The 20,046-nt window shown below is 43.9% G+C and overlaps 1 protein-coding gene across 3 annotated transcripts in view; it reads left to right on the top strand.

The window, feature by feature from the left end:
• Window positions 1–262: 262 nt before the first annotated feature.
• The window catches only part of pgap1 (post-GPI attachment to proteins inositol deacylase 1), a 142,083-nt gene continuing 122,299 nt past the window's right edge, over window positions 263–20,046 (top strand). For 2 of the 3 annotated variants that reach the window (XM_069934578.1, XM_069934580.1), the window contains exons 1-3: window positions 309–524; window positions 4,532–4,685; window positions 8,938–9,113. In XM_069934578.1, coding sequence (XP_069790679.1) covers window positions 393–524; window positions 4,532–4,685; window positions 8,938–9,113 — 462 coding nt within the window. In that variant the 5' untranslated portion in view covers window positions 309–392. Of the gene's footprint in view, window positions 525–4,531; window positions 4,686–8,937; window positions 9,114–20,046 lie in introns of all 3 variants that reach the window. The other variant, XM_069934579.1, reaches the window with a different exon arrangement.

Raw genomic sequence — 20,046 nt, forward strand, 5'->3', positions numbered from 1 at the left:
TTTTGCCTGGCCTTTAATTCAGACGCCTGCCTTTTTTTCACACCCATCATGAGGAAGGGTTCTGACCCGAAATGTCGGTTGTAAATCTTTGCCTCCATCGGACGCGACGAGACCGGCTGAGTTCCTTCAACATTTCTGTGCAGTGGAACAGCGTTGACCTCCTCAATATGGCAGACGGATCAGGAGCCCTTGCCCTCAATGACCTCATCACGCTGATACGCGTTTTGACGCGTTCTTGTGAAATCAACAAGGTCCCGCCTCGCATCTCCCTCCTTGATTGGATCGCTTTCTCTGATGAACATCAGCCGTCACCAATCGGAGGCAGGCTCTGCTCAGACCGGAGGGAGCAAGTTGAGTGTGCAGCGAAGGGTGGTGACGGTTACCGCGGCACGATGGGTTGGTTGTCTGGGGTTTTGAAGGGGATTCTGTTCGCTTTTGTGGGTCTCGGAGTATGGGAGGTATTGTTCGTGTATGAAGAAAACAAATGCAGCATGACCTACATGTTCGAGTACCCAGAATATCTTGTAAGTTGCTCCGGCAGCCTGCTTGGAGGCAAGAGGGTCTGCAGAATAAAGGTGCAAGGAGTTGTCAGCTTTGAGAGTGCAACAGGCCACTGGATACAATTTAGTTCTGTGCCAAGTGTTTTGACGCGGGGACAATTATTATCTGATATTTCCAGGCACTGGGTCGCAGTACTTTTTTCAGTTGCTTTGAGATTTTGGGCCATCCTGTGAAATTCCAGGTTTTCATTCAATCCTGCTTAATTCCAGGATGATCCACTTCCACCACGATGCCGTGCTCTCGCTGCAGATTGAAATGTGTAATGCAGAGCGAGCACGTGCTGGCTCCTCTTTGCTGTCGCCTCTCCTAATTTAAGTGCATCTTATGAAACCTTCCGGGGTTTCTGCTTGTTATGGTTGTCTCTGGGACAAAAGGTCTCTCACCTTTTTATGACAAATGTCCAGTTTGTGGTGATATGCAATTACACCACTACTAGGTCACCAGGTGACCTTGCATCTAAAGCTGTCCAGAGCTACAGTCTAGCCTTCCAGGTTTGTCTTGCAGAGACAAGACCTCTTAGTGTTCATATTAGTTTATTAAAGCTGTCTCATACTCGCACTGCTGGTGTGGTTATTGTCAGTACGCGGTTTATCATTTCGTTATCATCATTGAAATTCCTCAACTTTGAACAAGTCTAATGTGACAATCTGAATGAAGCTGGAGCCCAAATGCATCTCTTTTGTCCATAACGAATGCATCTCGTCTCCACCATAACTTTGAATCTTTGTGGTCTTGTGGTCCCTTCTTTCATAACGTGTGATCACATTAGAATTTATTCTCCTCCAGTGTAGCCAAATACTTCTAAAGATTTAATGATACTTTTGCAATTGAGGGAAGCGAGCCGGTGAATTTTAAAAATTACATCCAAGTGACCTCACCCTTTTAAAAATAGTGCCAGAAACTAAGATGTAGCATATAAAATAAATATTATGATCCTGTTTTGGGAATTGTGATTTACTCTGGTTATTAAAATTTATGGTGTAGATTCACAAGCCCGGAGAAGATGTGAATGAGGACACATGAAAAAAAATGCAATTATTGTAACTGATGAGGATAATAATATTACTAAAATGTTTAAACATTCTTGAGATAATAAAACTGATTATTTCCTTTGAGTAGTGGATTGATAATGGGGAAAAATTTGAGATGGGCAAGATGTATAGATTTTTTTTTAAACCAGATCAGTCATTTTATGAGGGAATAGTATAATTACTTGTAGGAGGGAAACAAAATGAGGTTTAGCATATCTGGTGTGCCACCAAGTGTCACCAGTTTTGCATAATGGAGCAATATTATTTCAGTCGCTTCAAAGAATAATCAAGTTAATTTTGGCACTAACCTCATTAATATAGGGGAAGATTTACAGAGATTTTATCTGAGTTAATTTTGAGTTTCTTAAGGAGGAAAGAAGAAGTGGAGAACCTAAAGGTGAAAAATCCAGACCTTGGGCATGGCTTAGGCAGCAAAACCATTAACATGGACATTCAGGAGGCCAGAGTTGGAAGAACACAGGGTTGGACATCTGAAAGGTTACAGAGTTATGGAGAAGATGGTATCAAGGAGAGAATTGAAAATAAGAGTTGAGAATTTTCAAACTCCAGTAATTTCTTACCGGGCACCAAGGGAGCATGGTTCGTGTAATGGTTAGCACAACACTATTTCAGTGCCAGTAATCTGGGTTCGAATCTCTAGCTGTCTGTAAGGTATTTGTCCGTTCTCCCATGACAAACAAATATCTTCCAGGTGCTCCAGTTTCCTCCCACGTTCCAAAGATAAACAGGGTTAGTAGGTTAATTGGTCATGTGTTTCAGTGGTCCTGGTTCATGGATTGGAAGGTCCTTTTACCATGTTTTATCTCCAAACCTCTTAGACCATCGAACTCAATGTAATCCTTGATCCCTCATTGTCCCTGAAGGCATGGAATCCTTGGGGTGATGGCGGCTTTGGACACATATTTCCTTATTCTCTGCTCTGTCAGTCCTTCGCTCTGTACTTATTAAGATACAGCAAGGTTTCCACCAAGGCCAGCTGTTATGAAAAGTTTGGCCACCCCTGCCATAGATGCTATTTTCTGTAGATACGCCCCTGTTTTCGACCATATAAGTTCAATCATCACCACCACCCCCCCCGTAAGGGTTAAAACCTTGTGTTTTGATTCTTAGTTAATTTGTGTCTGTCTCTTTCAGAGAACTATTGTTTGTAGTGTTACTGTAGTGACTATTATGAGATATATCGTAATATCCACGCAGACTAACGGCTTGCTCATTATTCAACCAGATGTGAAGGAAGCATGAGAATGAGAAAATGTTTCTGTGAATTTTTTGTATCTCTTTAAATATCGTTATATATCTCTTTAAAGTTTGAGTTTCTTTATATACGTTTTAGATCTTTATCATACATTATAAGCTTTGTTATTCATTGTTATGGAAGTTTTAATGCGAAGCTATGCAAAATGTTTATATATATTTTATCAACAAATTCTTCTCTTTGGCTTGGCTTCGCGGACAAAGATTTATGGAGGGGTAATGTCCATGTCAGCTGCAGGCTCGTTTGTGGCTGACAAGTCCGATGCGGGATAAAGCTGCATAAAGTAACAGCTATGGAGTTTGATTTGTTAAAGAGATTGAAATTTGGAATATTGTAGCTCACATCTTGGAAGAAGACACTTTGAAATGAGGATGTATTTGAATAAGGAAAGTGTCATCTATAACCCCCCCCCCACCACTGTTTATCAACCCCTCCCCCTTTCAACCCCATGGCATTTATCGACCCCCTTGGATTGCCCCATGCATAGACCACTTTGGAGACCCCTGCTCCAAAATTAAATTATATATATGAACTGATAGGTAACTACGTACACTTGTGATTCATTTCATTCATTTAAATTTTCGTAACTCAGTTTTTTTAGAATGTAATTTTAGTTAAAATATATAATTAGCAGTGAATACGTATTGTTTAATTGATTAGAGCTTGACTACTTCAAGAAATAGTCGAATTTACAAGTAATTGAAGGATGGGTGAAATAGTCTTAGTGAAATTGAGAATTGGCTACATCAATGTGTTGGAAGTTCATCTTCATTGCATTTTATACACCAGAAAAATGCAGAATAAAATTGTTAATTGCCTTAGATTATACTTGAAGTCTACTTGATTTGCATGATTGTAGAAGCTCATTCTTTGTCGTCATTTATTGAATAAGTTATTTCTTGTATCAATGAGGTTTGCCCATTTAAAAAATAACCAATCTCTAACGGCCCATTTTTAAAAAAAAAATTACGTTCTTTAAGGTTGTGTTCTAGTAAATTGTATTTTATTTCAGAGAATTTTGCTCTATAACATTGCATCATGAATCATGTATGTAATCCTATTCTGCTTTGAGCTATCTCAGATATTGACTACGGACAGCCTTAAGTACAAAGCTGACTTAACAGATGTCCTTTTAACAACCAGTGGTAGACCCTTGTTATACTGAAGATGTGGAAAATTTGGATTCCTGCATTTAATGACATTCTTGTGATGATTCCTTCTAATTCACCGATGCTGCCACTGTTCATGTAATCACGTCATGATGATCTGTTGCAGTTCTCTTCGAGCTTCAGTGGGAGCCTTCTGTGGATTGAAATGATTCATCCCCACATCTTGTCTCCAGATGTCTAATTTATAAACTAAATACACTTCTAAACCAAATACATAAAGATTTTTAAAAAAAAATTTTGGGTTAAACTTTTGTTACATTGTGCTTTTGTCGTAATGCAGAAAACTTACCGTATATTCACTGGGGATTTGGCCTGTGTTCTAACTGTTATATTGATCCATAAAGCATGGTATTGGTTATTGTGTGTTAAGCACCTATGCAAATGATGCAAAATTGAGTGCCTAATTTTGAAATAATTGTATTTTTTATGAACTAGTTGGTATAAAATGAGGAGATATAAACCTAATTCTCTTTCATCTTATTACATGTGAACAGAAAATAAAGCTTCCAAAGAAACTTTCCAGTCACTACTCAAGTTATGGTCTATATCTTTATGAGGAGAGGGATTCTGCTGAAGCACGTAATGGTCTAAAAGTCACAGGAATCCCTATTCTGTTTCTTCCTGGAAATGCTGGGAGTTACAAACAAGGTATATATTTTTTTGAAGCAATATTTGGTAACGAGCTTTCGTTCTCATGTTTGTCCATATTCCTTCTCATCTCATTATGGCAAGGATATCATCTTACAGAGAATGCAGAAAATAGTCACTAGAATTGCTCTGGGAATGAGGAATTTCAGCTGTGTGGTTACGCTGTTGGGTCTGTTTGATTTGGAACAAAAGTTGGAGAGGAACTTTGAAGAGCAATAAAAAGTTGTGACTGCTTTACATCAGGTTGAGTAAAAGATCCCCTAGAAAATGGTGAAATGGTATGGGAGAATGAAGCATTCAGTTTGGAAGTAAGCAGTTTAAGTTTAAATCTATGTCATGCCTAAAATAGGGAATGTAGCAAAGCAGTGAGGAAAGAACTGGCAAATGCGGCCTGTGCAAATAGATTAGCAAATAGAGAATTGTATCTAATGGCAAACATTTAAAACATAGAATATTGACTGAAGGCCCTGTGCCGAGCTGGAACGATGTTGTGCTGACCTCTGTAACAAAAATCTAATTTTTCTCTACCTCACACCATCACCCATTTTTGGGTTTAGCAAGATGCAGTGATAGAGATTATTTTGTGAGCTCCCCCAAAAATGTATACCATTGAGGAGGAAGAATTCTTTAAGGGAAATGAAGTAACCATAGCTAATGAAAGTAATCAGAAGGTGAATGCATCAGTTAAAGTTTGTTGTAGGCCAAAGGATTGGGATAAATTTAGATCCAACTTGTGCATAGGGATCAGAGTTGGGAATGCAGATATTTACTTATAAATTACTGGTGAAAGTGAAGAGGCTGTAGGATGTACCAAAATTGTAGATGGGGAACTGTGAGGGAGATATAAACAGTTCAGAGATGTTAATAGGTTGAGTGAGCAGGCCAAAAGTTGGCAAATAGTGTAACGTGTGAGCTTGTTTACTTTGGAGGAAAAATGATTGATAACGTCCATTTTCTAATGGCAGAAAGCTGCAGCACAAAAAGATTTTGGGGACCTTGCACATGAAACAGGTTATCAAGAAGAGTAATGGAATGAAGGCTTTAATTTAAAGGGGTTGGAGTATAAAAACAGTGAAGTTAAATGCATACCCTTCTATCTAGCCCGAGAATTTTCATCAGTGATTCTCACCAGAGTTTACATCCCTCCCTATGCTGATTAAAAACAGGCACTGATGTGGTGAGTAAATTGTTTGAACAAATTTGGGAACCGTACATGGAACACAACAGAGAGGGCCTACCGCGGACCTCCACCCCCTAAAATGATAGAATGAGAAGAAGACGAAATGAACTGACCCAGCAAAGAGAGGCTCTGGAGATCACGAAGCAAGAAGGTGGTCTCAGGAGGCTGAAGAATAGTTACAGAGCTTCCTCGAGTCAGCTGAAGATCTGAATGATTACACCAGGGCTGTCACAGACTTTACAAAATAAATGTGGACAATTGTGTCCCCACCAAATCATTCAGTGTTTTCCCCAACCAGAAGCCCTGGATGAACAATGAAATCCGGACCCTTCTGACAGCCAGGTCACAGGCATTTAAATCCGGAGATCCAGATCAGTTCAGCAAGAGCAGGTGCGACCTAAGGAAAGCCATCCCTTGGGCGAAATGGAGATTGCAGATGAAAATGGAAACAACAAAGGATACCCAATAGCTGTCATAGCATAACCTGCTACAAAACCAAATCCGGTGCAATAGCAGATGGCAAAGCTTCACTCCCATGGCAACTCAATGACTTTGAAGCCAGATTTGACCACAGCAACGGAGAAGAACCACCCCTCCCACCCCCACATCCCCTGATGATCCTATTCTTTCCATATCTGAGGATGACGTGTGGACTGTGTTCAGAAGAGTGAATCTGAGGGAAGCATCCAGTCTGGACAGAGTACCCTGTACTAACCAACTAACCAATGTATTCACAGATATCTTCAAAATCTCACTCTGGTAGGGCATGGTACCAACCTGTTTCAAACATTTATAGCGGTGCCCAAGAACAGCATGTAACCTGCCTCAATGAGTATCAACCAGTAGCACTTACATCAACAGAGATGAAATTTTTGAAAGGCTGGTGTCGAAGCAAATCACCTCTTCTCTGATATTCGCATGTTAAAGCGGAATGGTGGAACATCTGGACAACAAAGATGCATATATCAGGGCATTTAACACCATCATCCCCTCAAAATTGATCGGCACACTCCAAGGCCTGGGACTCAATACCAGACTATGAAATTGTATCCTTAATTTCCTTATCCTTACCTCCAGACCAAAATTAGTACAGATTGCCAAGAACATTTCCATAATATCAGTTCCTGAGCACCGAAGGGCTGCATTCTTAGCCCCGAACTCAACTCACTTGACAACGACAACTGTGTGGCTTAGTACAACAATGCACCATCTACAAATTTGCCAACGATACTATGGTAATGGGTTTCATTTTTTTTAAAAAGTGATGAGTCAGCGTACAGGAAGAAGATTCAAAACTTTGCTGAACGGTGCACCAACAACAACCTTTCACTCAAGGAGCTGAATGTCGACATTCGGAAGGGAAAACCAGAGGTGTATGATCCAGTGATCTTTCGAGGATTAGAGGTGGAGAGGATAAGCATATTTAAGTTCTTGGGAATCAATATCTCATTGGATCTTTCCTGGACCCAACACACTAATGGCATCATGAGGAAAGCACACCAGCACTTCTGATTCCTCAGGAGTTTGCAGGTTTGGTATCACATCAGCAACCCTAGCAAATTTCTACATATGTGTGGTGGATTGGCTGCATCATGGTCTGGTACGGGGACACCAATATCCCTGAGCATAAAGCCCTGCAAAAGGTAGTGGGCACAGCCAGGACATCAAAGGCAAAATCCTTTCCACCATTGAGAACATCTACAGGGAACACTGCTGTTGGAGAGCAACAGCAATCATCAAGGAGGTACAGCATACTGTTCTCGCTGCGACCATCAGGGAAGAGGTATAGGTGTTATAAGAATCACATCAACAGGTTCAGGAACAGCTGCTACCCTTCCACCATCAGATTCCTCAATAATAAACTCAATCAGGGACTCATTTAAGGACTCTTACTTTTGCACTTTGTTTTATTTATTCTCTCTGTATTACTTAGTCAGTTGTTTACATTTTTTTATGTTTACAGTTCTCTTTGTTTATATGTGTACATTGTGTCCAATATTTTCCCCACAACCAATTCGTGGTAATTCTGCCTGGCCTGCAGGAAAAAGAACCTCAGGGTTGTATGTGATGTCATGTGTACTCTGACAATAAATCTGAAATCTATTCTAATCTAATTTGCATCTTGCTGTGCATACATTGGTGAGACCATAATCTAGAATATTGTGTACACTTTTGGACTGTTATTTGAGGAACTATATGACCATTGTAGCCAGTTGAGGGAAGATTTATAGGAATTACCTTGCAAATGGAAAGTTGAACATGTTTCATCTATGCATATTGGAATTCAGAAGAATGAAAAGTTATGGGAATCAGAACAATTCTTGGGACAGATTGAACAGCAAGTGCTGTGGGGCTGTTTTCCCTTCAGTGACAAATCTAGGTCCAGAGGCCACATTCTCAGAATTACGGAGAACCCATTAAGACTGAAATGTTCTTCTCTAAGGGTGAGATAAATGTATGGAAATCCTTGCCCCAGAAAGCCACAATTTCTTGAATGTATTCAGAGCTGCAATTTTTTCCCCCTCTTCTTTAATCAATGAGAGTTTTGGGGATAGTATAGAAAGTGGACTTGTGGAAAATTGGATTGCAATCTTATGAATGGAGGAGCAGACGCCATATGCATGGCTTTCAGATAAACACAGGGAAGTTGGTCGTACTACACATCAGCATTTCATATTTCGTGGGACACGTACAAGGAAAGTGTGAGGAAAAACCTTTTTTCACCCATTGAATTGGCACAGTATTGAGGTCCACTACCAAGAAGGATGGTGGAATCTCAATCAGTGCCTTCAAAAGAATTGAATAGACAGAATAATTGTAGGCCTCTGGTGGAGATAATGGGAATGTAACCCATGTGATTGCTTGAGAAGGAGCTGGAATAGATTTAGACAAAATTATCTCTGTCTGTGCGGAACATTTCTATGATCTTGTAACAAAAAAACAATATTTGATAGGATAGATTTTTCATATAATCACAGCAATTATTTATATTTAATACATGTATGTATTAATGTATGTATGTATTCAACCAATGCTGAATTCTTGCTAATTATTTTTGATCTTGTATTGCAGTCCGTTCTCTGGGCTCTGTTGCACTGAGAAAAGCAGAAAATATACACAACAAGTTCCACTTTGATTTTTATAGTATTGATTTTAATGAGGAGCTTGTGGCACTTTATGGTGGAAGCCTTGAAGAACAAACTAAGTTTGTACATGCATGTATAAAGGTCATTCTTAAACTTTACAAGGTAAGATTTGCTTTGAAAAATTTCACTGAGTACATTAGTTTTACTCACTTTGTAACTTATTTCAAACTTGTTTCGTGCTCGTGATCATGTAAATGATGGAATTCTGTAGTCCGTCAGATTTCTATGGACTTGGATGTTCCATTGGATAGTTTCCATTTTCAAACAGCTGATTCTCATTTAAATTGAAAGATTCTGCTTTCGTATTGGTTTGTTGCTGAGAATACATATCGTAAATACTCTAATTGTGTAAAACCTGTCAATGCTGATGCTGGAGAATGGCCTTTTAGTGATTTATGGGCCTCCATTGAAAATATAATACAAAGTAATCTGAAATTTTAATATTATCTGATTTTTTTTTTCTAATGCTGCACAATGGACCTGAGTTCCTCCAGCATTTTTGTGATTTTTTTTGTTTAACTGCAATTAGCTAATATCAGATCCCCACTTCAAGATGTAGTTTAATTTATTTTATCGTCATAAAACTTGCACTTTTTCCTCGCAACATAATGACCCAAGGAAAGGATTTGTCACTTTTAGTATATATAACATTTCTCTCCGATCGAGATTTGGGCTGTAAACTGATTCCAGCATTTATAACAGATTCTTATTCTTGGAGGACAGGTTCATTGCGACTGAATTCACATGTTCACTGCATGAGGCCAGGGGATAGGTTTCCAATCTCTGGATATTAGTGTATGTTTTTGTGATTGCTTTGCAACTTTAATTTTTAAAGGATGATATTTATTGAGTTGAAATTCATAACTTCTTACATTCAGATCTGAGCCCATACTAAAAAGATTAAGCTTAACCTTGCAAGATACATTTCAATTATTACCTTGCACTCCACATATCACCCCTCGTCCTTTCATTTTTTTTGAGAATGCACTTGATGTGCTATGTATCCTCATGGTCACAACAATGTAAGAAAGGACGTGACCATGCAAAGGACATAGATATGTTTTTATTGAGCTCTCCACGAAGAATATGAAAAAGATGGTTAAAATCTTAAAATTAAGATTTTTTTCACCAAAAAATGGACAAAGCAAATACCAAGAGACCAAGGCAGCATAAAACAAAAGCAGAGGAAAGTTTCTACTCAGCCAGGAACATTGCGTGAAAGCCCAAAAGGGAGTGACGCAAGAGTGACAGAGCTAGGGAGTTGGGACAAGAACTAAATATTATCCAAGAAAAAATGGAAAACTGTAATGAAAGACATGTCTGAAAGGATCTTTGAAATTAATGAAATTGTTGAAGACTTAATGGAAAGTGGGAACCAAGCAAAAATAGACTTGGTAAAAACACAAGATAAGCTAAAAAGCTTTAGAAAAAGATACGAAGAAATGGGAATCAGACAGACAGGGTCTGCTGGACAAGCTCGACCTCATGGAGAATTTTAGCAGACAAAATAATGTTCGAATTATCGGACTGAAGGAAGGAATCGAGGGAAGAGATGCGGTGAACTTCTTTGAAACATGGATCCAGCGAGTGCTGGGAAAAGACAAATTCAGAGAAAAATTACACATTGAAAGGGCTCACTGGATCCTTGTACCCAGAAAAGCCGTGATCAGTGACCACGACTGGACCTGGTAAGACTTTTGAGTTACCAAGAATGGGAGACAATTCTGAGAGCAGCATATGAATACTCTAGGCAAAATAATGGACTGCCTGAGATTGACGCTGAAAAAGTGCTTTTTTTTTTCAAGATTTTAGTCCTACTTTGATTAAGCAATGGAAGGAGTTTGAAGATGTAAAAAGATAACTGCATTCTCAAAACTTGAAATATTCAATGATATACCCCATGACTCTGAGGGTCGAGGTAGCACAAGGTAATCGGCAATTTTTTTCAAGACTAAGAATGAGGTGGAAGACTTTTTGTGAGGTTTATGAAAAGAATAAGGTTGCCAAAGAAAATTGAAGAATGCAATAAGATGAAGTAAAAGTTGTATTTTTTAAAAATAGTCTTGTATTTATTGTTGAAAAGAAAATTTTATTGAAATGTTCACAGAGAGCGAAAACTGGGAAAAGTAGTCGCCGGGTGGAGACTCCAGTCTAAGGGGGAAAATGGTGCTCGGAGAGAGGTATCAAAAAAAGATGGTGAAAAAATGGAAGGTTTCTTCTTCTTAATGTTAATGGGATAAACGGGTGGGTGAAAAGGAAGCATTCTTGGCACATCTCAAAATAAAGGCAGATGTATTCTTTCTACAAGAAACAATTTTTACCAAATCGGAACATGCTAAATTAAAAAGAGGATAGGTGGGAGACAAGTAATATCATCTTCATTTGGCTAAAAAGCAAGAGGAGTAGCAATTTTAATTAATAAAAATATATCAATAATAATAGAAGAAACATTGACCAAACTGGAAGATTTGTAATGGCACATTGCAAAATTTATGCAGAATCATGGAATTTTATGAATAATCTATGCACCAAATTATGACAATGAAGCCTTTATGAAGGATATCTTTTTAAAAACAGCAGATGGAAGACAAAATATACTGGTCGGAGGAGATTTCAATTTCTATCTAGATCCAATACTGAACAGTAATAAGGGCAAAAGCTACACTATAATTTATGAAGGATTTAAATTTGATTGAGATATGGAGGCAGCTTAACCCTGTAGTAAGAAACTATTCATTCTACTCAAGGGTTCATGATTCACATATAAGGATTGATTTGTTTTTTCATGTCTGCCCAGTTAAAAAGTAGAGTAGTAAAAGTGGAATATTTGGTGAGACTTTTTTCAGATCATTTGCCATTAACTTTAACAATTACAATAACAGAAAATCAAGAAAGTGTGTATAGATGGTGTCTCAAGGAGAATAAACAGATTGAATCTTTTTTGGCTAATTTGATTCACCTTTCGCAAAAATGGACTTTGTTATTGTGACATCCATCTTGTTTAGTGGAATTGGTTTTGAGAATACCTTTGTTTTAGTTGTGCAGTGGTATGATTTGCAATGGATCTGTCAGTTAAATTATTAAATACTTTGGTAGATATGGAAATCTATAATATGTAAGCACAGCAGGAGAATACAGCATTAAAAAAACAAAAGCAATGCTGGAAACATTCAGGAAGCCAAGCAATATCAGTGCACAGAGAAACATTCAATGTTCCAAGACAATGTCCCTTCATCAGAACTGGGGGACAGAGAATGGAGATGTTTTTAAGTTACAGAGAGGAGGGCGGCAAAAACAGGGCATATCTGTGATGGGATGCAGATCAAAGGTAACAATAAAAGCAGTGTTTGAAGATGCAAGGGAAAATTAAACAAATACCCCTTTTACACAGTGCCTGAAAGCCGGGTATTATCTGCCCTTCGAGCACTGTTTGAACGCATCGAAGGCAGATTTTTTTGGGGGGGGAGGGTCCTAAACTTACCCCTCTTCAATCTGTCAATCTATGCTTTGCTTCGGGAAATTGGCTTGTCGTGTAAAAGGACTCAATAAACTGGCTTTTCTTATGTTCTGTGTGAACAAGCAAGCCAGCTTCCAGAGACGGATTGTGTGCATGGCAATAACACAGGGTTTCAGTGTAAAAAGGTCTAAAGTGAAATAGAAAGGTACAGTGGTATCCATGGAACTATAAAGGGGCAGGAAGGGGGGGTTACTTGAAATTATAAAATTCATTGTTGCCAGGGCTGTTGTTGATCACATCTCCTCATCATTCTTGACCCCCTCTTTTCTCGTCTGCATGCTTCAAGGAGTGAGAAAGTGTGCATTGCACTGACATAGGGGATGCTAGGAGCTGAAGACCAGGGGGTCAGAGCAAGATTGGGATAGTCATAGTTACAGGAGACAGAAAGCTCAGCATTGTCCTTGCAGACTGAAAGGTGAAGGGAAGTATAACCCCTTGCCCTCCCCTTTTTTAATTCTCTCTATGGCCACAGCTGTATCAATCTACAGTATTTCAATTTTTCATTTTTCTCTTCTCCCTCTAACTGTTAGTTTAAAAAATTCCAGTCACCTTGATATCCTTGGTGTTTTAGGCATTTTCTTTGTTCTTTACATATACCCTTTGCAACTTAAACATACCTATCTTACTTTTCAAGTTCAAATTTATTGTCAGAGTACATATATGACAGCACATAAAACTCTGAGATCCTTCTACTGACTGTAGGCCAGGCAGAATTCCGACTTGTCGTTAGTGTGAACTGTACTCTAGAAAAAGATACATGTACAAAAGAAAGAAGTGTAAACAAAGAAAAGTGGAAACGATCTATACCAATATAGAGAAAAAAAATATTCAGTAATAGATAATGTTTAAAGAAAGAGTCCTTAAATTAGTCCCTGATTGGAGATGTTGTTCAGGAATCTGATGGTGGAGAGGAAGGAACTGTTAACATAACATAACATAACAATTACAGCACGGAAACAGGCCATTAGGCCCTTCTAGTCCGCACCGAACCAAACACCCCTTTCTAGTCCCACCTCCCTGCACAATGCCCATAACCCTCCATCTTCTTCTCATCCATATACCTGTCCAACCTTTTCTTAAATAATACAATTGACTCCGCCGCCACTATTTCTCCCGGAAGATCATTCCACACGGCTACCACTCTCTGAGTAAAGAAGTTCCCCCTCATGTTACCTCTAAACCTCTGCCCCTTAATTCTTAACTCATGTCCTCTTGTTTTAATCTTTCCTCCTCTTAACGGAAATAGTCTATCCACATCCATTCTGTCTATCCCTTTCATAATCTTAAATACTTCTATCAAATCCCCTCTCAACCTTCTACGCTCCAAAGAATAAAGACCCAATCTGTCCAATCTCTCCCCATACTCCAGATGCTTAAACCCAGGCCACATTCTGGTAAACCTCTCTGCACTCTCTCCACTCTGTTTATATCCTTCCTATAATTAGGCGACCAGAACTGCACACAGAACTCCAAATTAGGCCGCACCAACGTCTTATACAATCTCAACATCACCTCCCAACTCCTATATTTGGTGGTCTTGTGGTACCTTTACCTCTTTCCTGATGGCAGCAGCGAAAACAGAGCATGAGCAAGTTGCAACAAATAAAGGATTCCCCTTGTCTTCACCAACCACCGCATCCAACACATTATCCTCCATAATTTCTGGCACCATTACCAGACACGTCTCTCCCCTCTCTCTCCACCTCTCCCTTCTGTAGGGATCACTTCCTCCGTAACTCCCACCCCGGCATCTTCCCCTGTGGCACCAGGAAATGTAACATAATAATTCTTAAAGTTTGGTAGTTGTAAGCCTCCTTGTTTGTACCATTCTGTTAATTTATCTAGTGCTATTCTTGGTTTCCCCCCTTTCCATAAGAATTTCCTTATTATTTTCTTTAGCTCCTTGAAGAATTTCTCTGTTAGGTGAATTGGTAATGATTGAAATAGGTATTGTATCCTTGGGAAGATGTTCATTTTAATACAGTTTATCCTTCCTATCAGTGTTAGTGGTAAGTCTTTCCAGTGCTCTAAGTCGTCTTGTAATTTTTTTCATTAATGGCTGATAATTTAGTTTATATAGATGGCCGAGATTATTATTTAGTTGTATACCTAGGTATCGAATTGCTTGTGTTTGCCATCTAAATGGTGATTCTTCCTTAAACTTTGTGAAATCCGCATTATTCATTGGCAGTGCCTCACTTTTATTTGCATTGATCTTGAACCCCGATACTTCTCCATATTCCTTCAATTTTTTATGTAATTCTTTTATTGATATTTCTGGTTCTGTTAAGTATATTATAACGTCATCTGCAAATAGACTGATTTTATATTCCTTCTCTTTTATTTTTATTCCTCGTATTTTATTTTATGTTCTTAACAGTTCTGCCAATGGTTCTATAGCTAACGCGAATAGTGAGGGAGATAGTGGACATCCCTGCTTTGTTGATCTGCTTAATTTAAATTAGTTTGATATATATCCATTTACTGTCACTTTCGCCAATGGTCCCTTATATAATGCTTTAATCCAATTAATATATTTCTCTGGTAGGTTGAATTTTTGTAGTACTTTGAATAAATAATTACATCCTACTCTGTCAAAGGCTTTCTGTGCATCTAAAGCAACCGCTACTGTTGGAGTTTTGTTTCCTTGTACTGCATGGATTAAGTTAATGAATTAACAGATATTATCCGTTGTTCGTTTTTTTTTAATAAATCCAGTTTTGTCTAGTTTTACTATTTTTGGTACACAGTCGGCCAATCTGTTTGCTAACAGTTTAGCTATTATCTTATAATCTGTGTTAAGTAGAGCTATTGGTCTATACGATGCTGGTGTTAGTGGATCTTTCCCCCGTCTTTGGTATTACTGTACTGCCCCTCGGTCGAGTGGGGCAGGGGGAGGCCCCGATCCGGGCAGAGAGTGGGAGGTGGCGGCCCCAGTCCAGGCACAGGGAGAGCAGCAGCGGCCCCGGCCCCGGTCCGGGCAGTATGGACCGACCTAGGAGGGGAGGCAGGCCCCTCCAGCCCGGGTAAGAAACCTGCATAGGAGAAGGCCACTCCGATATAAAACCTACGACCCAAGGACCTCGCTGCCACGTCCCAGCTTGCTTGGCCATGGCACACGAACCATGGGTGTAAAGGGTGGGGCCAGTACTGCGCGCACTGCACTCCACCTAAAAGCTCCTTTGCGCAGGCCCGAGGACAGGTCCACGTTCTCCCCCTCCACGTCCTCCCCCTCCACGTCCTCCCCCTCCACGTCCTCCCCCTCCACGTCCTCCCCCTCCACGTCCTCCCCCTCCACGTCCTCCCCCTCCACGTCCTCCCCCTCCACGTCCTCCCCCTCCACGTCCTCCCCCTCCACGTCCTCCCCCTCCACGTCCTCCCCCTCCACGTCCTCCCCCTCCACGTCCTCCCCCTCCACGTCCTCCCCCTCCACGTCCTCCCCCTCCACGTCCTCCCCCTCCACGTCCTCCCCCTCCACGTCCTCCCCCTCCACGTCCTCCCCCTCCACGTCCTCCCCCTCCACGTCCTCCCCCTCCAGGTCCTCCCCCTCCAGGTCCTCCCCCTCCACGTCCTCCCCCTCCAGGTCCTCCCCCTCCACGTCCTCCCCCTCCACGTCCTCCCCCTCCACGTCCTCCCCCTCCACGTCCTCCCCCTCCACGTCCTCCCCCTCCACGTCCTCCCCCTCCACGTCCTCCCCCTCCACGTCCTCCCCCTCCACGTCCTCCCCCTCCACGTCCTCCCCCTCCACGTCCTCCCCCTCCACGTCCTCCCCCTCCACGTCCTCCCCCTCCACGTCCTCCCCCTCCACGTCCTCCCCCTCCACGTCCTCCCCCTCCACGTCCTCCCCCTCCACGTCCTCCCCCTCCACGTCCTCCCCCTCCACGTCCTCCCCCTCCACGTCCTCCCCCTCCACGTCCTCCCCCTCCACGTCCTCCCCCTCCACGTCCTCCCCCTCCACGTCCTCCCCCTCCACGTCCTCCCCCTCCACGTCCTCCCCCTCCACGTCCTCCCCCTCCACGTCCTCCCCCTCCACGTCCTCCCCCTCCACGTCCTCCCCCTCCACGTCCTCCCCCTCCACGTCCTCCCCCTCCACGTCCTCCCCCTCCACGTCCTCCCCCTCCACGTCCTCCCCCTCCACGTCCTCCCCCTCCACGTCCTCCCCCTCCACGTCCTCCCCCTCCACGTCCTCCCCCTCCACGTCCTCCCCCTCCACGTCCTCCCCCTCCACGTCCTCCCCCTCCACGTCCTCCCCCTCCACGTCCTCCCCCTCCACGTCCTCCCCCTCCACGTCCTCCCCCTCCACGTCCTCCCCCTCCACGTCCTCCCCCTCCACGTCCTCCCCCTCCACGTCCTCCCCCTCCACGTCCTCCCCCTCCACGTCCTCCCCCTCCACGTCCTCCCCCTCCACGTCCTCCCCCTCCACGTCCTCCCCCTCCACGTCCTCCCCCTCCACGTCCTCCCCCTCCACGTCCTCCCCCTCCACGTCCTCCCCCTCCACGTCCTCCCCCTCCACGTCCTCCCCCTCCACGTCCTCCCCCTCCACGTCCTCCCCCTCCACGTCCTCCCCCTCCACGTCCTCCCCCTCCACGTCCTCCCCCTCCACGTCCTCCCCCTCCACGTCCTCCCCCTCCACGTCCTCCCCCTCCACGTCCTCCCCCTCCACGTCCTCCCCCTCCACGTCCTCCCCCTCCACGTCCTCCCCCTCCACGTCCTCCCCCTCCACGTCCTCCCCCTCCACGTCCTCCCCCTCCACGTCCTCCCCCTCCACGTCCTCCCCCTCCACGTCCTCCCCCTCCACGTCCTCCCCCTCCACGTCCTCCCCCTCCACGTCCTCCCCCTCCACGTCCTCCCCCTCCACGTCCTCCCCCTCCACGTCCTCCCCCTCCACGTCCTCCCCCTCCACGTCCTCCCCCTCCACGTCCTCCCCCTCCACGTCCTCCCCCTCCACGTCCTCCCCCTCCACGTCCTCCCCCTCAAAAGATGCTCACAAACTCAAGCTAGCATGCTGGAACATCAGAACCATGCTAGACAAGGCTGACAGCCACCGACCTGAACGTCGGTCTGCCCTCATTGCACATGAACTCCTCAGACTTGACATCGACATAGCCGCTCTCAGTGAAGTCCGCCTGGCAGATGTAGGCAGCCTCCAAGAACGCGGCGCGGGCTACACACTCTACTGGTCTTGCAAGCCTTCGGATGAACGACGCCTATCTGGTGTAGGCTTCATGGTCAAGAGCTTCATTGCCTCCAAACTCGAAAACCTTCCGACAGGCCTCTCGGACCGAATCATGTCCATGCGACTGCCCCTTCAGAACAAGCGTCACATCACCCTCATCGGTGTCTATGCTCCAACCCTCCAGGCGGAACCAGCAGAAAAGGACAAGTTCTACACCGACCTGCGCAACCTCATCCAACGCACCCCTACAGCCGACAAGGTTGTCATCCTGGGCGACTTCAACGCTCGTGTCGGCAAAGACTCAGAAACCTTGCCAGGAATCCTGGGCAAGCATGGCGTCGGCAAGTGCAACGACAATGGGTGCCTCCTGTTGGAGCTCTGCGCAGAACAGCGGCTTGTCATTACAAACACCCTTTTTCAGCAGAGGGACAGCCTTAAGACCACCTGGATGCATCCCCGATCCAAGCACTGGCACCTCCTGGACTACATCCTGGTGCGAGAAAGTGACAAACGAGATGTGCTCCACCCCAGGGTCATGCCTAGCGCGGAATGCCACACTGACCACTGGCTGGTTCGCTGCAAGCTCAACCTTCACTTCAAACCAAAGCCCAGGAACAATAAAGCCCCCAGAAAGAGGTTCAATGTTGGAAACCTGCAGTCAGACGAAGCGAGAGGAAACTTCCAGGCAAACCTCAAAGCAAAGCTCGACGATGCAACCCGCCTCACGGACCCGTCCCCTGAAACCCTCTGGGATCAGTTGAAGACTACCATACTGCAATCCACTGAAGAGGTACTGGGCTTCTCCTCCAGGAAAAACAAGGACTGGTTTGACGAAAACAGCCAGGAAATCCAGGAGCTGCTGGCAAAGAAGCGAGCTGCCCACCAGGCTCACCTTACAAAGCCGTCCTGTCCAGAGAAGAAACAAGCCTTCCGTCGCGCATGCAGCCATCTTCAGCGCAAACTCCGGGAGATCCAAAATGAGTGGTGGACTAGCCTCGCCAAACGAACCCAGCTCAGCGCGGACATTGGCGACTTCAGGGGTTTCTACGAGGCTCTAAAGGCTGTGTACGGCCCCTCACCCCAAGTCCAAAGCCCGCTGCGCAGCTCAGACGGCAAAGTCCTCCTCAGCGACAAGATCTCCATCCTCAACCGATGGTCAGAACACTTCCAATCTCTTTTCAGTGCCAACCGCTCAGTCCAAGATTCTGCCCTGCTCCAGCTCCCTCAACAGCCTCTAAGGCTAGAGCTGGATGAGGTTCCCACCCTGGATGAGACATATAAGGCAATCGAACAACTGAAAAGTGGCAAAGCAGCAGGTATGGATGGAATCCCCCCAGAAGTCTGGAAGGCTGGCGGCAAAACTCTGCATGCCAAACTGCATGAGTTTTTCAAGCTTTGTTGGGACCAAGGTAAACTGCCTCAGGATCTTCGTGATGCCACCATCATCACCCTGTACAAAAACAAAGGCGAGAAATCAGACTGCTCAAACTACAGGGGAATCACGTTGCTCTCCATTGCAGGCAAAATCTTCGCTAGGATTCTACTAAATAGAATAATACCTAGTGTCGCCGAGAATATTCTCCCAGAATCACAGTGCGGCTTTCGCGCAAACAGAGGAACTACTGACATGGTCTTTGCCCTCAGACAGCTCCAAGAAAAATGCAGAGAACAAAACAAAGGACTCTACATCACCTTTGTTGACCTCACCAAAGCCTTCGACACCGTGAGCAGGAAAGGGCTTTGGCAAATACTAGAGCGCATCGGATGTCCCCCAAAGTTCCTCAACATAATTATCCAACTGCACGAAAACCAACAAGGTCGGGTCAGATACAGCAATGAGCTCTCTGAACCCTTCTCCATTAACAATGGCGTGAAGCAAGGCTGTGTTCTGGCACCAACCCTCTTTTCAATCTTCTTCAGCATGATGCTGAACCAAGCCATGAAAGACCCCAACAATGAAGACGCTGTTTACATCCGGTACCGCACGGATGGCAGTCTCTTCAATCTGAGGCGCCTGCAAGCTCACACCAAGACACAAGAGAAACTTGTCCGTGAACTACTCTTTGCAGACGATGCCGCTTTAGTTGCCCATTCAGAGCCAGCTCTTCAGCGCTTGACGTCCTGCTTTGCGGAAACTGCCAAAATGTTTGGCCTGGAAGTCAGCCTGAAGAAAACTGAGGTCCTCCATCAGCCAGCTCCCCACCATGATTACCAGCCCCCCCACATCTCCATCGGGCACACAAAACTCAAAACGGTCAACCAGTTTACCTATCTCGGCTGCACCATTTCATCAGATGCAAGGATCGACAATGAGATAGACAACAGACTCGCCAAGGCAAATA

The sequence above is a fragment of the Narcine bancroftii genome, chromosome 4 (genome assembly GCF_036971445.1).
Source record: "Narcine bancroftii isolate sNarBan1 chromosome 4, sNarBan1.hap1, whole genome shotgun sequence".
NCBI lineage: Eukaryota > Metazoa > Chordata > Chondrichthyes > Torpediniformes > Narcinidae > Narcine > Narcine bancroftii.